This window comes from Peromyscus maniculatus, chromosome 8 (assembly GCF_049852395.1).
Source record: "Peromyscus maniculatus bairdii isolate BWxNUB_F1_BW_parent chromosome 8, HU_Pman_BW_mat_3.1, whole genome shotgun sequence".
In the NCBI taxonomy this organism is placed as follows: domain Eukaryota; kingdom Metazoa; phylum Chordata; class Mammalia; order Rodentia; family Cricetidae; genus Peromyscus; species Peromyscus maniculatus.
In genome coordinates, this window is record NC_134859.1 from 104,978,342 (window position 1) to 105,004,459 (window position 26,118).

The 26,118-nt window shown below is 55.0% G+C and overlaps 1 protein-coding gene across 9 annotated transcripts in view; it reads left to right on the forward strand.

Moving 5' to 3' along the window:
* The window catches only part of Septin9 (septin 9), a 166,867-nt gene extending 141,046 nt beyond the window's left edge, over window positions 1-25,821 (forward strand). For all 9 annotated transcript variants that reach the window (XM_016008561.3, XM_076543812.1, XM_016008562.3 and 6 more), the window contains 9 exons: window positions 13,976-14,167; window positions 15,324-15,452; window positions 15,820-15,901; window positions 16,298-16,435; window positions 18,130-18,247; window positions 19,689-19,784; window positions 19,946-20,042; window positions 22,992-23,043; window positions 24,004-25,821. In XM_016008561.3, coding sequence (XP_015864047.1) covers window positions 13,976-14,167; window positions 15,324-15,452; window positions 15,820-15,901; window positions 16,298-16,435; window positions 18,130-18,247; window positions 19,689-19,784; window positions 19,946-20,042; window positions 22,992-23,043; window positions 24,004-24,139 — 1,040 coding nt within the window. In that variant the 3' untranslated portion in view covers window positions 24,140-25,821. The remainder of the gene's footprint in view (window positions 1-13,975; window positions 14,168-15,323; window positions 15,453-15,819; window positions 15,902-16,297; window positions 16,436-18,129; window positions 18,248-19,688; window positions 19,785-19,945; window positions 20,043-22,991; window positions 23,044-24,003) is intronic.
* The last annotated feature ends 297 nt before the right edge of the window (window positions 25,822-26,118 follow it).

Here is a 26,118-nt window from a genome sequence, read left to right on the forward strand (position 1 = left end):
GGCTACAGCTCTGTGAAGCTTTCCCGGGGTGAATGGAGGTAATCCAGCCCATCCACATAGAATATGGAGAATAGAGATCTAAAGTGTCCTGGGCTGCAGCTGCTGATAAGAGTCATACAAGATAGGTCTTCCAGAAGTTTCTGAACCTACTGGGTAATAATATTAGTCCCAGGGCTTGAAGTGGAGGTGGCGCCTGGGGCCCTAAGATTTCGACTGTATTGGAGCCAAATAGCTCTGGTGCGAGGCAGCAGGGGGCGGGGCCGCTCAGGTTTGGCAGTGTAGGCGTGTTCAGGGCACGGGGAGAACTTGGAGAGTGTGGGTCCCTGGATCCTGGAGATGTAGCAAGTAAGGAAACATCGGGGGTATCCTCACAACCAGCAGCTACTTCCAAAGCTGCCATCCCAGGTGCCCCTCCCACACCACCCTCCCTCAGACCTTGCCCACTTCCTGCTCTCCTGGGAACAGCCAGGCTGTTCCCAGGCTGGTGCTCAGCTGTTCCTTTGCATCCTGCCACATGTCATGGCCACCTCCCAGCCTGCTCAGGGTTAACTATAGTCTGGATCCCCATTGCATCTCCTATAAAGTCTTCAGGCTGCCCTGGGCCACAGCCACCTTCTTTCACGGGTTCACAGATTCATTTCACAGTGCTGTGGAGCATCTGTCCACATGGAGGACAAGCCATTGCGACTGTGACCCAGTCTTGGTCTGGGAGGACTTCTGCCGCCCCCCGGCCGGGCCCATTGTCGGATGACCCGGATGACCGTACTGCATGGATTTCAGGGTCTCTACTCTCCATCTGGCTGAGTCAGCAGTCTTCGCCTCTTCTAGTTCATGGGAGCTGGGGGGAGCTGCCCCCTGAGAGGCCTGGAAGTTTGGGGGTAGTAGAGGAAGTTACGGATGGCCCTACCTTGAACCATCCAGAGGCCCCCCTCCCTCTGGGGCCATGTGGCCCTACGCCACTTCTGTGAGAAGGAGGCTATGGCCTCCTGGGAACACTCAGCATGTGGGTTCCAGGTCCCTGTTGGGGGCCCAGCAGACCTCATTTCTGGATCCCTCAGCTCTGGATGCAGGGAGCTGCAAGGCCTGGGCCCTTGAGCCTTTGGAAGGAGAATGGGAGTCAGCCTTTGCCCAGTGTGTCTACCGCACAGAGACGCTGGAGCATACATTAGCCCTTCCCTGGGTCTCTGGCTGTTTCGGTTGCTGCCTTCCTTTATTTAAGTATCTGTTTGTGACTTGACTGACTCCAGCCCATGGACACAGTGACACTAAAATCTACAGACCTTTATGAGCATCTTTATGACTACAGCATGACCATGATAGGTAGGGCCGAGGGAAGGAAAGGCAGCTGAGAGCCCCATTCTCAGGGGGACTGCATATGGGAGGTTGTCCCTGTGGGAGCCACACAGCCTGGTTCATGGGCCTGGGCTGGGTATGGAGAGCTATGGTGAGGTGGATACTGCCCACTTATGTGTTGGGGATGTGCCCACACTGCCAGGTCATTGTTCAGTTGTTGTTGTTGTTGTTGTTGTTTTTTGAGACAGGGTTTCGTGTAGCCCAGTTGCTTCAAACTCGCTATGTAGCTGAGGATGACCTCGGACTTCTGATTCTTAAGCATAAGATTATCTAGTGGGGTTCATAGACTCTGTATTTATCACAGTTCTCTAGAGAAGTAGACCCAATGGGAGGGATGCACATTGGGTCCCTGAAACATCCATAGAACCACATGGGGTTTTTTCCTGTGCAAATGTACCTCTTTTCATGGAGGAAGGATGCTCCATTGCAGGGTGGGACCACGTTTTGTGTACATGGCCATCATCTGAGGACCATTAGGCCAGCTTCCACTGTGGAGCGCGGTGAACAGTGCAGTGTACCTGAGTGCAGATTTTCACATAGATGTCTGTTTTCACCTCTCTGGGAAATCGCTGGGTCCCATGGACAAATTTAGGCCAATGCTTTTTAAGCCAGGTACCTGAGGAGGGTCCCAGGCCTGGTGAGGTGTACCATGTTTGGGTCAGCTGCCTCTGAGCAGCTCTCTCTCTCCAGTTCTCAAGGGGTCACCGGAGGCTGAGGATGCAGCAAAGAGGAATCTACACAGGGGGGTGAGGGGCACGGGTGGGAAACAGAGCAGGACTTCTGGATCCTCTGCCAGTTCAGGGCCCAGAAGGCACCAGGAAGGGGAACTGGGAGGCTGCGTGCCTTTGTCTTCCCTGCAGGAGACAGGTGGGCAGGGTTGATGGCAGGCGCAGTGTGAGAGATGAAGGGACATGAGGGACTGTTATGAATTAGATTCCTGATGCACAGACAGGGAGAGGAGCCACGGACACACAACAAGGATGGCCAACTTCCTGTGCTGGAGATTTCTCCTGCCTTTTAATTCTGATCAGGATGTCTAGATGGGGTGGGGTGAGGATGGGCTTCCCTGAGTACGGCATCCCCCACCCCGGGCCTGAGCCCAGGGGAAACAGCCTTCTCAGGGGAGGTGGAATGTATGCAGGAGGACATGGTGTCTGCAGGAGCACAGTCTATGGGTCTATGGGGACTGTTTGGTTACCCTCACCACCACCACCGTAAACCAAAAACTGAATGTGAGCCATCCATCAGCAGGTAATGTGAGTGCCTCCCTCGGCCACCTGTACCTCCCCCGTCCTCTGTGACTGTACTACACCACTGTGTCCCCTCTTTAGGGACAGCCAAGTGAGCCAACTGGGAAGGCCCATTGGGCACCGCTTCCAGAAGTTTCCAGGGCCCCTCCTTCCCCGTCTCCAGCCCTCCTTGTTCCTAGGAGAAATTACCATATGAATGTTGTTCCTTCCCAGAGTGGGGTTGGAGGGGCCCTGGGAGAAGACAGGCTCCCAGGGAGCAGGTTCCGGTGTTGGCTGAGGACCATCCAGTGGAAGCCACACAGCAGTTTTCCTGGAGGTCGGTTGCTTACATTCCAGAATAGGTCTGCCTCGATCCTGGTTCTGGGAAGAGGTGGAGGAAGAAGCTGAGGGTGCAGGGGATGTGAGCTGGGAGGGGGCGTGTTGGACCCCAGCAGCCTGTACCTCTTCATTGAGCTGTCTGTCATTGTTGTGTTCTGAGAAACATGTTATTAGCGGCCTTCTTGTGATGTTGCTAATTACTGTAGGGATACAGACTGGGAGGGAGGCTGTGTGAGGCAGTGTAGTTACTGTGAATGGCTTGTAGACTGTAGAGAGCCACGCACAAGTCTGACCAGTGACTGTTCAAGCAGTTCCGATGGCCCGGCTTGATTGGGGGTGCCTGCTGAGTTCTTGGTTATGTCTCAGCTGCTAGATTCACTTTACAATCTGTGTGAGCCACACTGATATTGGGGCTGCCAGACATGCTGTCTTGTGTTTTTCCTGCTCTGGCTACAAAACATCCAAAGCAGCCAGTGTCTCAGGAAGTACCAGTTGGCAGTGGCATTTCTTCTAGACAGTGCTTGGTGATGATAGTGTGACTCAGTCCTCGATATGGGTATTATAGGCCAGGCTTCACTGGATGGTGGTGTGGGTGATGGAGGCCCAGGTGAGGGAGGGCCCTGTCTTCCATATCCGTCTGCTTGTCCTGCTGTGCAGGTGTCTTCTCCTGCTCAGGTCTGAGCCCTGCTCTGAGTGCTTTCCTGCGTCCCGGCATACACCGAGGTGGACAGAAGGTAGGACTACAGGCCCCTAGTCTCTTGTCTGACCTCTGACGCCATCCGTACTTCTGAGCAGTTTTCCTCAGTGGGTCCTCATCTAAGCATCCTGGGAAAGCTCTTCTTTATGTTCCCTTCCTTGGCGCTATGCTGTTCCCACAGGTGATAGCATCCAGAAGTTGATAATGTCACATTTGGGTGCCAGGACACACAGAGATTTATGCATGTGCGCACACACGCCCTGAGAAGGGCACAGGTGAGCGCTTTGTGTAGAAGGCCTGGGGTGTGGGGGGCAAGCAGGCTGACTAGGGATGGAGAAAGAGAAGGCACTGAGGGACGGGAAGCAGGTAGTCACTCCAGGCACCCATTCGGTCAGCCAGACAGACGTTCCCAGTGTCCCCATGTGCCTCAGATGTGAGAAGCTGTGTTGCCATGAACAGTCAAGACATGTTTACTACATGCTGTGCAGCGTAGAAAAACAGGGAACCCCACCAGCATAGATTAGAAGTCCTGGGACGATGCGGGGCGGGGAGTCGCAGCAGCAGCAGCAGCAGCAGGACAAGAATGTTCTAGATATACTGCTGAGAGGATCCCGGAAGGCGTTTGTGTGTATGGAAAGTGGAGAGGGGTGGGGTGTGATTTTACTGACAACAGCTGCGTGAGTTGTGTGTTCTGTGGCTGTCTCCCTCCATCTTCACTGACAGTCTTATGAGGGGAATATCACCTCGTTTCATGCACGAGGATACAATGGCACAGAGCTCAGTTACCCGCTCAGTCCCACAGTCCCATTATGTCAGAGGTGGGAGAATAAAGGGCCCGGGTTCCTGGGTCACTGGGTGCTGTGGACACCAGCCATGGTTTGAATCAGAGATAGGGTCATTTAAGGTATGTGTCAAAGCTGTCTCTCCAGGGCTGGGGAGGTGGCTCCATGTGTAAGCCCCCCAGGACCCTTGTAAAAGCCAGGTACCTGTGATCTCATTGCACCCCTCTGGGGAGATAGGGTGTCAGAGCTAAGAAGAGCACACACAGCCTTGAACAAGAGACCCTGACTGGATTTGTGGTGATGGGAAGGAAGGGGACCATGATGTCACGACTGGAAGGTTGAAGATGTCATTTCCAGTAATGAGGGGATAGGGTCAGTGTCCAGAGTTCATGCACATGTCCAGGTGGCTCACACATACAGACCTGGACAGGGCTGTGGCCACAGATACCAAATGCCCGGTATGAAGAGCCTTGGGACATGCCTGCTGAACCTCGATGAACATTCATCTATCTGCCCACTTCTTCATCCATCCATCCATCCATCCATCCATCCATCCATCCACCCACCCACCTATCAATCCGTCCATCCATCTATCCACCTATCAATCCATCCATCCATCCACCCACCCACCCACCCACCCACCCACCCACCCATCAATCCGTCCATCCATCTATCCACCTATCAATCCATCCACCCACCCATCCTTACCCTCAGTTCAGATAGCATTTGACATTGCTGGGTTGTACGTTTGAAAACCGTGTCTTAGGCTGTCAAGAGGCATTTTCTCCACTCAGTTGATTGGCTCTCCTTAGAGAAGTCTTTCAGGTATATGGGATCTGAAAGCCCTCCCTGAGGCAGACACAGTTGGATGGGCCACCTTCTAAGCTGAGACTAAGGGATCATGTACAGAGATCTGCAGGTTCCAGACTGGGCTGGAATTCCTGGGTTCCAGATTCTCCCTAAGCCAGGGATCTGGGGCCACATGGGTGAGTGACCGTGTTTTCCTGCCTTCATGGACAATCAGAGGTTTCTTCTTCCCTAAGGGGTCCTGTGGTCAGACTCCCTTGCACCATCTAGGGCCAACTTCTCTCTGACTGGCCCGTAAGATCCTGTCTCTAGTCCCTCCTCTCCGAAGAGAGCCAGACAGCAGGAAGCCTTCAGTGGTCTCAGCGGACCTGCCCAGAAGGGACCTGCTTGGCATCTCTGGGGTCAGGCCTTTGTCTGCAGGATTTCTGCGGGGGGGGGGGGAACCTCTGTCTGCTTGTTGTTATCTCCAGTGACATCATGAGTTGGGGGAGCCTTTGACCATGTGGCACACCCCCAAGCTCTGGTGTATATCAGCAGCTGACAGCATGCTGATAGGCGAGGGGTCAAAGGACAGGGAAGCAGTTCTGTCCCCTACCCCCTTTGGGGACATCTCTGATAAGAGGACATTCTTGTAATAAATGGCCAGTGTCCACCAGCCCGTGGAGGGGTGGGGGTAACAGAGTACTGTCTTCCACCCCCTTCTTTCTCCGAAGACATTTGCCAAGAGCAAAGGGAAGCTGTGGCCCAGCAGCCAGGAGGACATTTCAGTGGGGTCCTGGGGAGGGCTGGATCTTTGGGTGCAGCTGTTACAGTTCGAGATTCCTAGGGGGTGGGCAGAGTCAAGGCTGCTTTCCTGATGCTGCTCTGTGATAGCCTTCTCCGGGGAGAGGGGCCAGAAGGAGGGCGGTCAGTGGAACACTGAACTGAATTTCAGTCCCTGACTGAACTGGGGGCTCCGCAGGGGCCTTGTGTGGTGCTGGAAGTCGGCCGTGGCTTTTGAGGAAATGAATGAGGGGGACTTGCAGGTTGGAGCCTGCCCTGAGCAAAGATTGATGTCTCAATAGGCCCAGCCTAGTGAGAAACTGCAAATGAAGAACAGAAGGGCCTCCTCAGAGGGGGTGGGGCGCCCCTGGACTGGGTCCAAGTTTGCCTCTGTGGATTGGGGCCAATTGAAACCACGTTGGCAGGAATACAGGACTCCTTGAGAGTCCTCCCCACAATAGAGGGGGTGTTGGGGGAGGGGGGCTTGGCCGGCAGCCAACGCGGGGACCCTGCTCCCATCTTTGGGATGCCTAGGGCCTCTGCCTCTCCACACCTCCCCACCCTGCCCCCACTGAATGAAAGAGGAGTGGGTAGGACGGAGTCAAGCCTCTCTGGCCCTCCCAGGCCCTCACTGGACACGAGGTCACGGGCATCTCCCAGCAGAGAACAGCTTGCGGAAACCACATCAGGGCAGTGTTAAGTCCCCTCTTGGAACTTGGACTGGGGAAGGCGCTCCAGCTGGGAGAGGTGGGAAGCTCTCCCTTTGCAAATCCCTCTCTGCAGAGGCCAAGGCACTGTGTTGGGTTTCCAAGTGGGGGTCGGGTGGGGGGGGCAGAGGGAGGAGTCTCAGATTTCTGGCATTCATGTTCTTAACCAGACTCCAAGGAGACACTTCCTGCCCCAAACAAAGTGTGAAGTGTAATTCGATTTTGACTTACTTATCAAATTAGATGAGCCATGTGCACTTTAAAAAATTCGGCCTTTGAAACGGGGCACATGGATTTGCAAAATTCGATCATTTATATGCAGTGTTTCCATCCTTAGAAGAGGACAGGAAGCCTCTGGTGACCTCTATGAGGAGTGCAGGGTGCCCCAGTGAGTCAGCAGGGACAGGGCACAGTGGAAGGCAGTGTTGAGAAGACGAGGAAAGACCCAGTTCTCAGGAACACAGCTTCACATCTCTGCCCACTCCAGGAGCCCCGTGTGGGGACAGCCCGAGTGGAGCGTGTCCTCTCCAGGTTGGGGATCAGCTGGTAGGCCCTCAGCCCCCCTTCTCCTCACATGGGTTCCTCCGATTTACCCCCAATGCTCCTTGCTCTGTCCCTGCATTTGCCCATCCTCTCCAGCCACGGGACCCTCTAACCCAGATCGTCTGTATGTGTGTTTATCAAATACAGGAAGCTGGAGGTAACTCAGGCAGTTAACACTGGAGTTACTCAGCCCAGTCTTCCATTGTACCCCCCAACTCCCCCCCCCCCGAGAATGCAGCACAGGGGCCCTGGGTCTGCAAAGCTAGTGCTGTGCTAGCCCCAGGTTTTTTTGAGACACAGCCTCATTATGTAGCTCAGGCTGGCTTTGAACTCACTATGTAGCCCAAAGCTACCCCTGAACTCAATTCCTCTGTCTTAAAGTCTAGTTTTACAGATATGCACCACCATGTGAGGCTTCCAAGTTCTTTCCTTTTTTCTAAGATTCATTTATTTATTAAGTATACAGTGTTGTTCTGTCTGCACACATCCCTGCAGGCCAGAAGAGGGCACCAGATCTCATTACAGATGGCTGTGAGCCACCATGTGGTTGCTGGGATTGAACTCAGGACCTCTGGAAGAGCAGCCAGTGCTCTGAACCCCTGAGCCGTCTCTCCAGCCCCCAGGTTGTTTCTTTAGTTGGGTCTATGAACCTAAGTATTTTGTGTCCCCTAAAGTGTGTGTGTGTGTGTGTGTGTGTGTGTGTGTGTGTGTGTGTGTGTGTGTGTGTGACATAAAATTCCAGTACTGCTGAGCTGTGGGGGTTTGTCCTGGCTCTACCCAGAAGCCTTTGCGGGTAACACTGCCTCCACCCACCTGCTGGTGCCTGCCCTTCTCCTTCTTGTTAGTGTCTTAGTAGTAAGTTCTTGACGTATATTTGTTGAATGACTCGGTGTCGCTGTCCTGGTCTCTGAGGACGCAGGAATCACTGCTTGCTATTGCTCTTTGTGGCTTTCTCTCTAGGACAGTTTCTGCTCCAAAGTCACCCACTTCTGCACATACCAGGGTCCCACCGTCTGGCTGTTTTATTTTATTCTCCCTCACTTTTATTTTCTGAGTTGGCTCATTACACCCCTCTCTGCCTGCTCCTGCATGCCTGGCACGGAGTCACCTCTGAGTATTTGTGGGTCTCCTGGAGGAGCTTCATACTAAGTGGACGCTTGGCTGTCTGCTCCAGGCATGGATCCTATAGAGAGTTTGGGTTTAGCCTCCTTGTTCTAGGTGTGTGGCCTCTCACGCTCTGGGAGAACCCTGGAGTCAGGAGCCCTGTTTGCGGTCCGGTAGCTGGTGTTGAAGAACAGGTCCATCCCCTTGGCCTTGGGCTGTGTTTTCTCAGACTTCACTGAATTAAAGTGAACTGCCCTGAGAGACCTGCCCAGCCAGCCTGGGGTGGGGGGAGGTTGGGGGGAGGTCCTGGCGATCCTGGGCTCTGCCTTCAGCCTCTGGGGCCCCGAGAGGGGCTGAGCTCAAGGCCCCAACACCGAGACCCCTGCACCTGAGGCAGAACATTCTGAACGGTGCCAGAGAGGATGTGGTGCATTTGGGGTGCTCGAACACCACAAATCCAGGGCTGATCTTGGTGTGCTGCCTATAGGTGCGGACCCTTCTCGAGACAGAGGCCTGAGAGGCCAGGAGATGGAGCAAATACTGGTATCTTGGTACCCCAGTAGACCCCGCTGGACCTGGCTGCTGCCCAGGGACAGGTCGGCTCTGCTTTCTGCTGGGTCACAGGGGTGGGGCTTGAACAAGGTGTGTGAGGATAATCGTGTTGGGTATTAAGAGCTGGGCCTGGCTTGTGCTGGAGCATGAGAAGGGAATGGCATTGACTTCTCCTGAGAGTGAGAGTGTGGTCGTCCCACGGCCCACATGGATGCTCCCTGCCCGGCAGAATGGTTCCCATATGTGGCCAGGGAGGCAAGGTTTAGTTAAGAAGTGGACAGTGCTGGAATACTGACCAGCAAGCCCAACAGGAAGGGTGACGCCAGATGGGTGGCTCCTGGGTGTGCTCCTGTCTGTCCTTGCAAGCCCATTGGCCTGAGCCTTCCTCCTCATGGTCAAGTGGGTCAAGGTCTTGGGCCCATCCTTTCTGGGAACCCCTCCCAAAGTGTAGTGGCCCAAGGCCCTGCCACAGTGTGTGGAGGGTGACATAATCCTTCATCTTTGGCAGGTCCTGGGGTGGGGGAAGAATTGGTCACTCAGTGGGTAAGTCTTCAGATGGTGGGTGGCTCGGGGCCCAGTTGTCCTACCATCCCTTGGCTGGGGGATGACAGGCCACTTGCTCAGGACATTGCCTGGAGCATCTGCCAAAGAGCCTCAGCTTGAGTGTCAACATCTGGGGCCCAGGCGTCCTGAGCTGTGCAGTCAGTGGCCTGGCTGGACTCTTTGTCCAACTGTGCTGTAAACACCTGCCTGGTGCCACCCTCCTTCCCTCGCCTCCCTGCCCCCAATGGTGTTTATTCATGACGTCATGTAACCATCACCTGCCTAATTCCAGTACGGTTTTATCACCCTGCAGGAACTCCACACTCATTCAAGTCTCCTCTCCCACTGCCTCTGTGGGTTTGCCTCTTCAGAGCGTTTCATACACAGTCATTCATGCCTTGAAGTGTCTGTTTCTTTAGCTCACTATGGTATTTTCTTTTTCTTTTTAAAGATTGATTTATTTATTATATATACAGTGTTTTGTCTGCATATATGCCTGCATGCCAGAAGAGAACACCAGTTCTCATTAGGTGGCTGTGAGCCACCAAGTGGTTGCTGGGAATTGAACTCAGGACCTCTGGAAGAGCAGCCAGTGCTCTTAACCTCTGAGCCTTCTCTCCAGCCCCCTCAGTCTGGTATTTTCAAGGTTCACTTGCATTCTATCGTGTTCATACTTCCTTCCTTTCTCTGGCTTCTTATGTTCCCTCAGATGCACTCACCATGCCACTGTTGATTAGTGCATCTGTGAGCATTTTAGCACGCTGTCACTCTTTCCGTCTCTGTGTCTGTGTGTCTGTGTGTGCGTGAGCCCATTCCATAGTCCTCATGTCGAGGTCAGAGGACAACTTCAGGGAGTCAGTTCTCTACCGTGTGAGGTGCAGAGATGGGACTTGGCTCATTAAGTTTGGTGGCAGGTGTCTTCAGCCCTGCTGGCGTTTAGCTATTTCTTGAGGAGCTCATTTCTGCTTCTTGCTGGGCTAGGAGTTGAGGATGCCCCTGAGCAGGCTGAAGCCTTGGGTGGTCGAGGAGGGAGGTGTCAGAGAACACACTCCTGATCCTTAGGTGGGTGTCGGGCCACAGAACTCACTGTCCGTAACCAAGTGAAGTGCAGGGGAGGTTCCAGGAGTGAGAAGTTCAGCTAAGGTCTTATCTTGTTCATCTGACCATCCAGTAGTGTTTTCAGAAAAGAATCAGTGTGTAACGCCGAGTCCCCTCTGTAAAGTGGAGTACCAGGCTGCCTCGCACACCTGTCAGGAGCATGTAGGTATTTAAAACTGAAACCAGCAAAAATAGATTCTTGCAATGCATCCTCCTGAACTAGCTCGGTCTCCAGTGCTCGGAAGTCATGTGGATGTACTTCACTGGTTCCTCAAAAGTAAAAATAGAATAGCTCACATCCGAGTGTATGTCCAAAACTGTTGAAAGTTTAGTCTTGCTGGGTGTGATGATTTATGCCTGTAATCACAGTATTCAGGAGGCTGAGGCAGGGGCATCAGTGAATGTGAAGCCAGACTGTATATAAGAGAGAGTCTGAGGGGAAGAGAGGAGAGAGAGAGAAAGGCAGAGCTAGCCTTAGCTCGCAAGAGTGCCTATATATCCATGTTCACACCATAGTATTCACAGCAGAATGCCAACCAGAAGCAATCACTCAAATGCCTGTGGATAAAAGACTCACTGTGCCGAGCCTGGAGAGGCGGCTCAGCAGTTGAGAGCACACACTGCTCTTCCAGAGGACTGCGTTGAACACCCACATCTGGCATCTCACAGCTGCCTATAATTCCAGCTCCAGAGGGGAGCTGATGCCCTCCTCTGGCCTTCTTGGACACCTCTACTCAGGCACACATATACCCATACACAGACGCACATGCATATATATAATTAAAAATAAATCTTTTTAAAAACAAAATCGTATGAATTGAGTTTTTTAAAAGAGACTAAATGTTCATTAAAGGAATATTGTCGGCCTTTAAAAGGCACGCACATTCTATAACATAGATGAACCCGAAGGACGTTATTCTCTATGAAATAAGCCAAAAGTCAGAGATCATCCACCCTGCTTACCCAGGGATCTTGGACACAAGGAAGGTTGCCAGAGACTGGTCCCAGGCCAGTTAGGGCCGTGGTGAGTGTCCTTAAAAGAGGTGAAGCCCAAACCCTCATTTACCATTGCTAAGATGGTAAATTTTACCACACATTTCAGAGGCGGAAGTAGCTAGGAGCTGCTGCCTCGGGCTGTGCAGATCCAGGATGCATCTGTTGACATAGGTGATGATATAGTGGGGTCTGGGAAGCCTCGGTCACTCACGGTCCTGGAGATCCAGGGCTGGGATCACAAAGGCAGCCCTGGGCGGAGGGTCTGCCCCTCCCAACCAGGCAGGCAGGTGGCTGGAGAGGCCCTGGTGGAAAGGGTCACTGGGGTGAAGCCAGAAGAGCTTCCAGAGCCCCGAGGAAGCCTGGGACTCGACTGCGTTCTTATTGTTTCTCAAGCAGGGCCCCTGGCAGGCTGAATGTTTAGTTTGGTTTGAGTTTCTGCTGTGAAACTTGATGCATGTTGAAGGGCCACCTGGGGCCGAGGGGAGCCTTCCTTGACTGGGGGTGATTAGAGAGGGTTGGGGGACAGCCCTTCCTCCCCCCACCGCTCAGCAGAGAGGTGGGGGTGGGGCAAAGTGGGACTCAGACTCTCAGACAGATGGAAGCAATTTTCAGTCACGTGAACGAGGCCTGAACCGCTGCCCGCCAAGGCAGGGCCCCTTGTCCTCCTCCAGGAAGCGGGCCCCAAAGCCACAGGTTCTAGGGCCAGATGTTGGGCCGTCTTTGTTTGTTTAAAGATGCTAGAAACCCAGGGGAGTATTTCTGAGTGGAGAGCTGACACTCTTGAAGCCTTGTGGAGAGGGCCGGCTCCATGACCTGGATTGGGGATGCTTCTGATGGGAGGCACTGGCCCCTAGGACCTGCCTGTGTCATTCTTTGGGGACACACGTGTGGACCCTCTGGCACTGGCCCCTAGGACCTGCCTGTGTCATTCTTTGGGGGGACACACGTGTGGACCCTCTGGCGTGTTGACTAGCATTCTCCTGTGCAGTTGCTCCCCAGGGCCAGGAAGTAGAGGTGACTGCACCCTAGGGAGGCAGAGAAACAGGAAGTGACTGATCCAGTGAAGCCACCGCCTGTGGGGGTGGTCCTCAGGCCTCTTTCCTGAAGCTGGCTCTGCAGGCCATTTCTCCTGCCACACAAGCTTGGGGAGGGTGCAGAGAGGAAGTGCCGTGTCCGGCTTTGCTGCTGCTGGCCATGCCAATAAAACGGAGAGAAAAGCCCTAACTCCAGAGACGGCCAGGGCTGAGTTAGCTGAGGATGTAGGGGGCGAGTCAGCTTGAGTTTAGTGCCCCCCCCCCCGAAGGGAAGGGGCAGTTTAACCAAGTCCCCGCGGTACAGGCCCATCTTCCTGCTGCTTCCTGCCTCTGCTCACTTGGGAGGAGAGCTCTGCCGGGAGGGGGGGTGCGCCCTGAGCTCATGTCCCCTGCAAGCACCTTTGGTTGGCTCCCCCCACACACACACACACACTCCCCGCTTTCTGAGGCACGAATATGCATTGAGTCTCCTCCTTCAAGGCAGTGTGTGTCAGGGTCAGAGCCAGGGAGCCCTTCCCTGGAGGTGAGAAAAACAGACTTGGTTGGATAAAGGAAGGGGACTTGGGAGCAGCTGGTGTCCCCTCTGTGTTGGCCATTTTTTGGGGAGCTGGGCCGTGGGGTCTTAAGTTGAGAGTGCTGACATTTTCCATGACAGGTAGTATCTCTAAGGCTTTTTCAACAATGCAACATCTGTACCTCAAGAGCCTCGCAGCCACCTGGGGTTCAGAGTGGCATTTGAAGGGCTATCTCAGTATAGCGGTTAGGTAGACGTAAGCCTCCTGTTCAGCCACACCCAGGTGAACCAGCTTTGCGTGTCCCTGCTGGGCTGTGTTGGAATCATCCCCAGGCCTGGGCTCTGACCACGCACTCAGGTAGCCACAGCAGAAGGCTCCAACTCGGACTTATGAAAGGAAACTGGGGTTTTTAAGCTTAACCCCTAGCCTATCACAGACCTACAACTCAGATGGCCTTTGCCTGAGGCTCAGGGGCAATTGGTGTCCTCCACAGCTATCTTCCTGCCTGTCCTGCCTCAGGACTGTATGGGCCGGGTGCCTGGGAGTAGACCCTCCCAGTGAGAGTGAGTCAGGTCTGGAAGAGCAGATAGGGATCATATCAGCCCTCCCCTGTGACCTGCTTGTGGTCACCTGCTGAACTGTGAAGGGCCCTGGGTCCCACTGCAGGCTGTCTGAGCAGAGGTGAAGGGTGTGCAGAGGGTGCCCTGGTTGGCAAAGCCAGCAGGGACAGCCCCGAGAGGCGGGTGGCTGAGGGGTGTGGGCCTGTTGGACGATACCGTACAGGGGACCTCAGTTCTGAGGGGTCCCACAGGAGTTTCTTGGGCAAGCCGCTGAGTTCTGCAGACTTGGTTTCCCCATCTGAGAGTATGCTGCCCGCAAACCCCGTTCTGATGCCTCTGTTTTCCCCTCCCCAGGCTCCGAGGTGGCTCCCGGCAGTGTTGGCGACATGGCTGACAGCCCTAGAGATGCCATGCTCAAGCAGGCGCCCGCGTCACGGAACGAGAAGGCCCCCGCAGACTTTGGCTACGTGGGGATCGACTCCATCCTGGAGCAGATGCGCAGGAAGGCTATGAAGCAGGGCTTCGAGTTTAACATCATGGTGGTTGGTGAGTGTTGGAGACCTCTGCCCGCCCGCCACCTGGCCATGTTGCCACTCCAGGCCTGTACAGGGGACCAGCCTCAGTCCCAGCACCCAGGCCGCTCTCAAGCTGTCTTCCCCACTGCAAAGTGGGAGGAGAGCTCTCACCTAAAGGACAATTGGGATGAGATGCCGGATACGGGTGCATGTGCTGGGAGAAGGGACCACATCCACCGGCGACTCCTCCGAGGGCTGCTACCTGTGTTAGCCCTCTGTGACCTATGACAATGGCCTCCAGCTCTCAGTTCTGCTGAGTGTCCCCTGGTTATTGCCCCAAGTCCTGGCCTACGGGCCTGAGTGGGACTCAGCCCTCATACCCCAGGCCTGGCTGGAGGCTTCCTGAAGGCTCATCCAGGAAGTGGGGTGTAGTAGCCACTTTCTCCCTCCTAAGTCGCCAATGGTAGGTTGATAATTAGTGTGACCTGAATGGACCAGCTCAGAAGCCCCTTGAGCCCCACACATGAGGTCCTCTCAGTAACTCTGTGAAAAGCGCATCTGCAATTTTATTTGTTTGTGTGTTTATTAATTTAGAGATAGGGTTTCTCTATATGACTAGGCTGGAACTTGGTTATGTAGACCAGGCTGGCCTTGAACTCACAGAGATCTTGCCTGCCTCCTGAGTGCTGGGATTAAAGACATGCACCCCCATACCTGATCTATGATTAGTTTTTCACTCTCAGAACAGGACTCTGCTGACTCTCCAGGGTGGCATCTGGGTAAATGTCTCCCATAGGCTGACGTCCTAAACCAAGTAGAGTCTGGTGGCTACCCACTGCAGGGGTTTGTCTGGGGACCTGTGTCTATGTGTGTCTGCTCTACCCAGATTCACAGACAGCTGACATCTGTTTGGGGGGCCGTCATCCTCCTCAGCAGCTGTCTGGACCCATTCCTCAGGAGTCTCAGTGTCTTTTCCTGCTTTGGGTGGCTTCTCTAGGGCCAAGAAGGCGCTCTGGCCAGGCCCCAGAGCCACAGAGTGTGGGTTTAAACTCAGCCCTGGACTTTGAGGAGGTGAAGCCCCGGTGGGCTGTCTAAGGATGCTCTGAGCCCAGTGGACTCAATGTGGCGTAGCCATGAGCTGTGTGCCCATGGAGAGCCTGCCAACCCGCCTCCTCTTCTCTCTCCAGGGCAGAGTGGCCTCGGGAAGTCGACCTTAATCAACACTCTCTTCAAGTCCAAAATCAGCCGGAAGTCAGTGCAGCCCACCTCGGAGGAACGCATCCCCAAGACGATCGAAATCAAGTCCATTACCCATGGTCAGTTCTGTGGGAGTGGGGGCTGAGGCTGGGAACAGGGGTCAAGGGCATCCCCAAGAAGATAGAAATCAAGTCCATTACCCATGGTCAGTTCCATGGAAGCAGGGCTGAGGCTGGGAACAGGGGTCAAGGCCATCCCACTAGAGAGGTCACCATGACCCCTCTAGGTACACTGAGACTGAGTAGGAATGGTCTGGGCCCCACCAGGCTGAGGCATCATCCAAACTTCTAATAGAGGTGGCTTTCTGCCTGGCATCACCTCAGCTGTCATCACAGCCCAGCCTGGGACACCCCCCCCCCCCAGGCTGGTCAGGCATCCCGAGGGCTTGGGTGACCCTTCTGACTTGGGGTGCTGTGGTTTGTGCAGATATCGAGGAGAAGGGGGTCCGGATGAAGCTGACAGTGATCGACACTCCAGGCTTTGGAGACCACATCAACAATGAAAATTGGTAGGTGACCTTGAGGGAGCTTCCTTCAGGTGGGAGAGCCCCACTGGGCTTGGGGCTCTGGGATACCACCTGAGGTCAGATATCCAGATAAGACCTCTCCAAACCCTACAGCCATGCATTTGGGGTCTAATGTTCTAGATCGAAATGGGGTCACCTGGGAATCCTGCCCTCCCACCCCAGGACAAAGACCAGCATGGGGAATATGAACAAAAGACTCTGAGATAAGGCTGGCTTCTCTTTGCAACAGCCAATCATTCCTGTATGAAGTCAGGGGGCTGGGTGCCAAGCCAGTTCTGGGAATTAGCCTGCCATGGGGGGTTGGGGGCTTAGAAAGGACACGTCCCCAGCATGGGCAGAAGGGGTCCCAGGTCCTGGCTAACCCGGATCTCCATGCAGCTGGCAGCCTATTATGAAGTTCATCAACGATCAGTATGAGAAGTACCTGCAGGAGGAGGTCAACATCAACCGGAAGAAGCGCATCCCCGACACACGAGTCCACTGCTGCCTCTACTTCATCCCAGCCACCGGCCACTCGTACGTCCCCTTCGGGCCTTTGTCTCCATGGTGGGGGCTCTCATTTCTAACACTGGTGGGGCTGCATGCAGGAGGATTCTGTCCGCCCAGCCCCTGGGCACAGGCACGGGGTGGGGGCAAGTGGGACAGGACACTGAGTCAGGGCCATGTCAGCAGCTGTGATGTGGGTGTCTGCGTCCATAGAGGGTCCCTGTGACCTCTGGACTGGGTGTTTTCCTGCCTGTCCGGCTTTCTTTTCTTTATCCAGAGAGCTGAGGACCGGCAGGCGGGGATATTCTGGAGTCTGGTAGGCAGGCTCTGCAGATGGAATGAGGCTCTCAGGCTATGCGAGTGTGAGTGCACTCGAGTCACGTGACTTTCTCCACGTCTGGGGGTGCTCTTACCTCCACGGCCACGGAGGAACTTTGCTGTGTGAGACACAGGAAACAATGAGTATGCTGTCTTCTATGCCTCAGCCATTGCCTGTCCTCACCAGAGATGCTCCCGGGGCCTGCGAGGTGTGGGAGCACCCGGTCCCTGTCAGAGTTCCCCTCCCCCAGGGCAGGGGGACTCTGGATGGTCTCAGTGACCAGGGTTCTTGGCTCCCTGTGAATCTCCTCTGTCCCCAGTACATAGAGGCTGTTCCCCTCCCTGCTGGACACCCTTGTCACTTGTCCTGACTCCACGTGGGGCCCCGGCCAGTTGCTGTGTAGGCTGTAGGAGCTGGAGGTGGCTTGTCGAGGCCTCCCAGCTTTGGTGCCTCCTGGCCACAGCGGCTGGGATCTGCACTCCAGGCTGTTCCAGGCTCATCCCTGGCTGTAAGAGCCGAGGCTTTGAGGGGACCTTGTATCTTGCACCCTGTCTGGATGCCATAAGGCTCACTGGGGTCTGGGTGGAAAAATCCAAATATGGGTATCTGAGCTTGCCAGTAGTGACCATCTTCCTGTGGGGCCAACCAGAGCCCGTTCATGGCAGGGGGTGCCATCAGGTCTCCTCACGTGGGGCTGCTCAGTTGGGGGTCTGCAGCTACTCCAAGCACAGCCTGGGGCAAGGCCAGGACTCACAGCAGGAGACAGGGCCGACATGGCTTCAGTGGGGACAGCCGAGGGCGCGCCCCCAGTGGTGATCCTCTGGGCTAGGGTCCCAGCTGGGCACCTCGCCCAGTTCCCTTCCCCTGACGCTCCGTCCCCAGGGACCACAGTGGCTTATGGCCGTCTTCGCTCAGACCTCCGCCTGCAGCTTCGCTTCCCACAGGCTGTCTGGGCCTGACAATTCACTATGGAGAAAATGCAGTTTCAGTGGGAAAAATGATGCCCACACTCGGGTTCTGCCAGCCTCCTCCCTGCTCCCTGCATCAGACCCTGGCTCTCTGGAGCCAAGCTGACCTGGGGGACAGTTAGCCTGTCCCAGGGCCCAGAGCTTCTGGACGATGTCTCCCACTTGGCCCCGACACTGGAAGCCCCAAGGCATGACAGTGATGTGAGCCAAGTCACTCTGTGAGCAGTGTCCAGGGCCCGTTGGGCTCCTAGTGACCGTTGTGGATGAGGGGACTTAGAACCAGCTTCACTCCGGCTCTCCAACCTCAGCTCAATAGGGGAGCGTTCACCTTGCACCCTTCCGAGTCCCAGCCTTGTCCCTCTACCAACGTGGCCTCCACGGTGAGACCTGAGGCCAGGGTCCCTGCACTGAGTCTCCTTTGCACTGTTCCGTTTCAGGCTTAGACCCCTGGACATTGAATTCATGAAGCGCCTAAGCAAGGTGGTCAACATCGTCCCAGTCATCGCCAAGGCTGACACGCTGACCCTGGAGGAGAGGGTCTACTTCAAACAACGGGTAGGATGCACGGCCCCTGTGCGGCCCCCGCTCCCTCGAGGACTGCCCAGACAAGTTACAGGCCTGCGGGGAGGGGCCTGTCCAGCTCAGGGATACAGGATAGGAAAGTCACCCTTCCGTCCTTCACAGCATGCGTCCAGCACTGGGGAAGCCCCTGGCCTGGGTGGCTGCTGGGGACCCCCATTTCCAGCAGCCTCAGTAGCTTTTGGAGTAACCTAAGCGGAGGCCAATGTCTCAGAGCCGTCGGACCCAGCACACCTGGGTTTTATGAGGCGGCAAAGAAAGCTGAAGGGCCTGTCTGCCTCGGTGGCTTTCTCTCCTGCCGTGGTCGAGGCCACTGCTGGCTGGGTGACGGGGTGCCCCTGTGGGCATCTGCACAGAGTCCTGGGCCTCTTCTGAACAAGGCCATACTTCAGAGCCTCCTGGGAGCTCCAGCCTGGGGTTGTGAGGCCCCAAATCCAATTCCAGAGGCTCCCAGGGCTTCCATCCCAGGCCATGTATGAGGATTTTCCCAGCATGCACAGGGAAGGGTAGTTGGGGGTTGCATCTGCCAGAGACCAGAAAGCTCTCCAGTGTGTGAGAGCCTGGATCTGCTTGGGCAAATGAGACAGCTGTCCCCTGGGATGTCCTCTATCGACTGTCAGCTACCTAGGCTGTCATCAAGGTGGAGAGCATTTCAGCAGGCAGGTACACTCTTCAGCAGGCTGCGAGAAGGAGCCATGCTAATCCCTAGAGGGTTTTAGGAAAGAGGACTCAGCAATCCTGAGTTATTTTAGGGGGTGGAGGGTAGTGATGGGGAGATTCTCGGGACAGTGATCGCGGGTGGGGCCCCTCAGGCCAGGTGAGCCCCTTCTTAGTGCAGAGGTACCAGAACTCGAGGTTCAGTGGGATGTAGCTCAGGTGGAAGACAGCTTGCCCAGCATACAGAAGGCTCACATTGGATCTTCAGTACTACATCAACCTGGGCGTGGTGCGCACACCTGTAACACCAACACTTGGGAGCCAGAGGCAGGAGGATCGGGAGTTCAAGGTTGTCCTTGGTTACCTAGCCAGTTGGAGGCCAGCCTGAGCTAGAGACTTGGTCTCCTAAAAAAGTGGCGGGGGGGGGGGGGGGGGCTGGAGAGATGGCTCAGGGGTTAAGAGCACTGGCTGCTCTTCCAGAGGACCCTGGTTCCATTCCCGGCACCCACAGGCAGCTCACGAGTTCCAGGGGACTCACATGCCCACTTCTGGCTTCTATGGGCACTGGGCACGCATGTGGTGCACACACATACATTTGGGCAAACACTAGTACACATGAAATAAAAATAAAATGAATCTTTACAGAAAATGAGATATTCTCAGGGCAGGGCCACTCAGAGCCTGCCTTTGTAGGGGTTCATGGCTCGAGCGCCTGATGACTGCTAGCCTGATTCAGGGACCACACCTCTATGTCCCCCAGATTACCGCAGACCTACTGTCCAATGGCATTGATGTGTACCCCCAGAAGGAGTTTGATGAGGATTCAGAGGACCGCCTGGTGAATGAGAAGTTCCGGGTGAGTGGGTCATCAGGTGCTGGGTGGTGGGGGCGGTGGGGGGATGGCTAGAAAAGGATGGGTGTCCACATGTCCAGCCCTGGTCCTCCTGAGCCAAGGCCCGCAGTTTTCCAGGTCCAAGGCCCAGGAGTACGTGCAGCTAATTCTTCTGCCTTCTCCAGGAGATGATCCCATTTGCTGTGGTGGGCAGTGACCATGAGTATCAAGTCAATGGCAAGAGGATCCTGGGAAGGAAGACCAAGTGGGGCACCATTGAAGGTACCGGCTGCTGTGCGGCCACACTGTCTCGACCTATCGTTGAGCGTGGGCGCTCATCCGCTGCACTGGGGGCAGGGTTTCTTCCCCCCTGGAAGGACATTGATGTGGAGTGCACCTGTGTCCTTGAACTTACTTTGTCAAGACTTAGTTACTTTGTCCCAAGTACTGAAGGCCAGGACTCTGGTCTTCTCTGGGGTCCAGGTCAGGCCCCAGGTGGGATGGTCCCAGGGCCTTTCTTTCGGCTCTTCCTCTCCTCAGTGGAGTGGAGGATGGGGAAGGACAGAGCTGCCTGGAAGATAAAAACCCGGTTTGTTCCTTGGGACCAGTGTGGTCGAAAGGCCCCGCAGAGGAGCAGAAAGTTGAGGCTCTGTGAGTTGGGGTGAGTCCCCAATTCTCCAGAGCCTCAGTCTGCACACTTTATAAATGAGGGCTGTGCCCTGAGGTCTAGGTGATGTGAGATGTTCCAGATGGTTAGGGCTGTTCTTCTGGTTCATTTTGGGCTTACTCTGTAGGCTGGGATGATCTGGCACTCAAGTCCTTCTGCCTTGGCCTCCTGAGTGCTGGGGTTACAGGGGTACACACCATACCAGGTCTGGGGTTACAGGGGTACATACCACACCAGTGCTGGGATTATAGGGTACACACCACACCAGTGCTGGGATTACAGGGGTACACACCATACCAGTGCTGGGATTACAGGGGTACACACCACACCAGGTCTGCTAGAGCTCTTTGGGGATCAGTTTATCTAAGAATCTGGAGATGGTGTTCCTGGCTATGAACTTGGGGGCATCCAGCTCAGGACCCTCCCCCACTTATGGATTATCATTTAACCCTTTCAGCTCTCCAGGTCCCTTTACTCATCCCTTTTCAGAGAGGAGTTAGAGCAGTGGTTCTCAACCTTCCTAATGCTGGACCCTTTAATACAGTTCTTCATGACGTGCTGACCCCCAACCACAATTATTTTCATTGCTGCTTCATAACCGTAATTTTGCTACTGGTTATAAAGGAATCCTAGTGTAAATATCTGTGTTTTCCAGTGGCCTTAGGTGACCCCTGTGAAGGGGTCATTTGGCCCCCAAAGAGTTGTGACCCACAGATTGAGAACTGCTGAGTTAGAGAGACAAGTTCTGTAGAGTGCTTGCCTAGCCTTAACTGAGTTCTGGACTTAACCATGCTCTGTACCACATAAACCAGGTTGGCCGATCCCCGTCTGTGATCTTAGCATTAGAAGTGGAGGCAGGAGGATCGGGGATTCAGTATCATCCATCCGACAGTGAGGTCTAAGGAGATCTAGGGAGGGAAAGCGGGGTGTGAGAACGGAATGAATGGACAGCCAGGGCTCCAGACTGGGCAGTGATTTCGGGCTCCACATGCAGCCCTGCACTGAGCCTCTGGAGTCAGGAGCTGTTACCTGGTCTTTCTGAGGGGAGCACTGAGGACCTCCTGTGCGCTCCATGTGGGTCTTCCAGGTGGGCTGCTGTGGGGATATTTTCTAAATATGCCCTGGGTGTTTTAGGCGCCTGTGGCTTTCTGTAGCATGCCTCTCTGTGGCAGACGATGACCCCAGAGGTGACCCAGAGGTCAAAAGCTTGTCCTCAGCTTTGTTTCCCTCAGTCCCTCCTTCCTCTTCCTCATCCTCTTTGCATCCCTCCCCAAGTGTGCAAGGCATGGTTTGAAGTGAGGACAGTTTTGGGGTAGAGTCCACCCGGGATCTGAGAATGGCATGGGCTATTGGCGTGTCTCTTCTGACCTCTGGTGGCCAACCTGGGTACTGCATACACTCCATGAGAAATTGTCAGGAAGTTAATTAACCAGGTTAGATGATTGCTCACAGTTGAAGGTGCACACAGCCTGTGTGAACCTGTAAAGGTGCTCCCCTGGTTCCCACATCCAGTGGCCTTCTTATGAGGACCCCGGGGACTTACCAGAACATGGTAGGAGTTCCTATCAGGGACGGACGGACACACGCACGCATGCACGCACGCACATACGCACGTACACACACACATGCACGCACGCGTGCACACACACACACAAACACGCACGCACGCACACACACGCGCACACACTCACACACACACAGGCACATGCACGCATGCACGCACCCTGTGAGTCCATAACTGAACAAGCTGTATCCAGTTGTGCCCGCTCCTTTCCTCCTCCTTGGCGTACACCATCCGTTCCATCCTTGGAAGCTGGCCGGAACACTGCCTGGGGGATGGAAAGCTACTTTGTTCCTTGAGCATAATGTAGTCAAAAGCCTCACAAGGTCCAATTACACTGTTAGTTCACGCGGTCCTTTCGTGCCCCCGAGGCATGAACCATGCCATTCTCCCTCGTAAGTTTCTTTTTACATTTATTTATTAACTTATTTATTTTATTGGGGGAAGCAGTCTTGTACGTGCCAGAACACACATGTGGAAGGCAGAGGACAACTTGCAAGAGTCGATTCTCTCCCACCATGTGGTTCTGGGAATCAAACTCAGGTGTTGAGCTGGCAGCAAATGCCCGTATCCACTGAGCCGTTAGCCCGTGTTATGGGAAACTGCGTCAGAGAAGCCAAGATTCACCCAAGCAGGGACGCTCACAGTTCCGGGGTGCAGTCCATCATGGTGGGGAGTCACGGTAGCTTGACAAGAGGCAGTTGATCACATGGCATCCACAGTCAGGAAGCAGAGATAAGTGAGTGCTGAATTCAGCTCACTTTGCTGCCCACCGTCAGGGTGGGTCTTCCCTCAGCTGGACCTCTCTGGATGCACCCTCATAGACACACTAAGAGGTGTGTCTCCCAGGTGACTCCAAAACTAGCTGAGTAGCTGTCAATCACATGCCCTTCTCTCCCCCACCCACAAGTGGGTGGGGCTTCCTGGAAGCTGTTGGCATTGCTGGATGGGGGAAGAGCGCTTCCTTCTGACAGGACACTGAGCATCCTTCTCTTTTCCTCAGTTGAGAATACCACTCACTGTGAATTTGCCTACCTGCGGGATCTCCTCATTAGGTAAGTCAGTCATCTGCTCAGGAGGCCCCTGGGGAGGACCAGATCTGGGTGGTGGCGGCAGATTGGTGGGCAGAGGCTCCCACCTCCACAGCAGCTGCTTGTTGTCAGAGCTAGGGTTAGCAGGAACACCTCTGAAGCCCATTGTCTAAAGCTGGAAACAAAACAAAACCCTCTTGTGGGTGAATGAGGAAATGGGAATTCTTTCTAGCCTTCTGAGGTCACCAGGATGAGAGGGGCTGAATTCCGGTCCCCGCCCTGGATTCAGCTGTGGCCCTAAGGGCACAGCCTGGGCTATCTATCTCAAAACAAACAAAAGAAAAATATCATAATGAACCCCATTATTTTGTATAACTAAAATATGTTAATGGGGGGAGATGCAGGGCAAGGGACCTGGGTTCGGGCTTCTAAGAGCAAACCTCACCACCTTTGGGACGCCTCGCCCTTCCAGCTTCCCTTTCCAAAGTAAAGGGGGGTGGTAGTCTGCTGTGGGCGTCAGTGGTAACCTTGCCTGGCAGGCTTAAGGCCCTGGCTCCCACCTGCAAAAGGAAACTAGGAAAAAAAAAAAAGAGCTAGGCATGGCAGGGTGGACAGCTCTGGGGACCGTGGTCACCTGCTGCCTCCTGCTGGCCACAGTCTGAACTTCTGCATTGGAGCACAGATACTCTAGTCCTGCCTGCTGATGGGGGTGGGGGGGGGACCTTTCGAGCTTGTGTTGTTAGTGCTCAGTCTGCATCCTTGTGCAGGCCCCAGGCCCCTGACTAGCCACAGCATGGACAGAGAGAGAAGGAGGTATGGGTTAGAGCCCACAGAGGGTCTGGAGTCACCAGAGGGCAGACTGCCTGGTCCTGCTCAGTGTACACCAAAGAGCCTGCAGGCTGCCTCTAAGGGCCGGGAGGGAGGGCAGGTAGTTGTGACCCCAGGCAGGCTAAGGTCACCCCACACTGGCCACACCCCCTGCAGGACGCACATGCAGAATATCAAGGACATCACCAGCAGCATCCACTTCGAAGCCTACCGTGTGAAACGCCTCAACGAAGGCAACAGCGCCATGGCCAACGGGGTCGAGGAGAAGGAGTCAGAAGCCCAGGAGATGTAGATGCCCGCCCCTGGACCCCCGCCCCCAAATCTTCTCATCCTCCCTGGCCCACCCACCTACCCTGTCTTATTTTATATAATTGTCTCCATTGGTCACCCGCCTCCTCCTCTTTCCACACTCTGCCCAGTAACAAGAGAGGGCTTATCTCCCAGCTGTGCTCTTATTGGCTGCAGCGGCAGGGTGGGCGGGACTATGGCCTGGGCCCGCCTCTGGGCCCTCCTCCCTCTCCATGCTCAGAAGGCTGGACTGGGCTCAGCCCCTGAGGGCTTAGAAGAGCTGTGCACCCTGCCCACTCTGAGTTTTGAGCTAAGCCTGTGGGGACCAGGTCCTGGGGGGCGGGGGTTGCGGAGGAGCCCATTATGCCACAAGTCCCCATGGCCACAGCCTCAAAAACAGGCCGCGCCCCGGGGAGGATGGAGCTGGCCAGGTGGTCCTGGAGCCCCATCTGTCATTGTGGACCACGCCCTCAGCTGCCCGCTCCCCAAGGAAACTAGAGACATCCACAACCAAAGTTGCCAACCGCGTAGACATAGTGACAGCCGTGCCCCTTCTCCCTAAGCTTGGCGCAGAGCAGAAAGTGCCTTGATCCGCGAGAGCCAGCCAGTCCCTCTTCCCAGGTGTCCCTGGGATGCAAAGCTGGGGAGCGGGAGTTCTTTTCTCCCTGCCCTCGACCTCCTTCCGTGTGCTGTGGACACTGCTACTGCACCGGACTTTATCAAGACAGCATGAAAGATGCACCCCACCCCCGCCCAGTCCTAGCGAGGTCAGAACAGACTTGGTGGAGCGGAGGGAGGAAGCCATGAAAGGAAGGTGGAGCGGCACATGGGAGCTGCCCTGCCAGCTGCCAGGGAAGGTGTATGTCTGGTCCTCTGTTTGGCCCAAGATGCTCTGGTTACATTGTCACCCAGTTGCCCCGCCCCACCCCTACACACATACTGCCCAGGCTCAAGCTGGGTAGGAACCAGAAAACCTGACCATTTTGCTGTCTACATGTGCCTGGACCCCTGTGTCCCAGAATTATACCCCCAAGGACGGAGAGATGAGAGGGTCAGAGATGGATAGGCAGACCACAGGGCGAGGTTTCACAGCAGAGCCAGGCTCCCTCCTCTTCTCTCAGAGGGATCCACTAGGGACCATCGATGCACAGCTGACCAAAGCCATGCCCTTTCTGCTTGCCCACCATTCTTGTCCCGTCTCTGGGAGGAGCGTGGTGAGTGTAGACAGGTTGGATCCGCTTGGGGAAGGTGCCTCTACAGACCCCAGGCTAGCTTCTTGCAGCCTAGAAGTACTGGGGGGGGGGCTTGCAGACAGATGAGGGGTGCACATTGCACCCTGCATTGGGTGTCTGCTCCCCCTCCCAAGTGTGGAAGGCCCCTCATCGAGCCCTGCAGCTGAACAGTTCGCTTGCCAGCTTGCCAAGTTCTTTTGCCAAAATCAGGACTTTGAAGGAAATCTCTAGCATGCTGGACCCAGGGCACCTTGGCCTTTCCAGCCCCAGTGTCCCTGGGGACTTAGCAGCAGCCCATGTCAGCAGGGTGATGTCATGCCTCATGAAAACTGTTCGTCCTGCCAGGCTGTTCCACATGGCCTTTCGCTGGGGGGCTCCTGGGGTAGGGGTGTCTCTTTTTGTATAAATAACAAAGTGTTGAAATGTATTTCCTGAAATAAATGTTTCAAATACAGTCTAGAGTGGCAGTGGCTTCTCTTGCCTCGGGACTTGTATGGTCCATTAGCAGGTGGTTCGAGGCTCCTGCTGGAAGAGATGGAGCTATATGGGACCCTGAATCCAGACTTGCAGAACCAGTGGCCCCATGGTGAAAAGTGCTCTTCTAGACAACTCAGTTAACAGCACCATTCAGGTGGGTCACAACCACCTGTAATCCAGCTCCAAGGGGATCTGGCGCCCTCTGCTGGCCTCTGATGGTACCGGTACACATGTGGCGGACACACATACACATGAATACAAATCTAAATTGTAC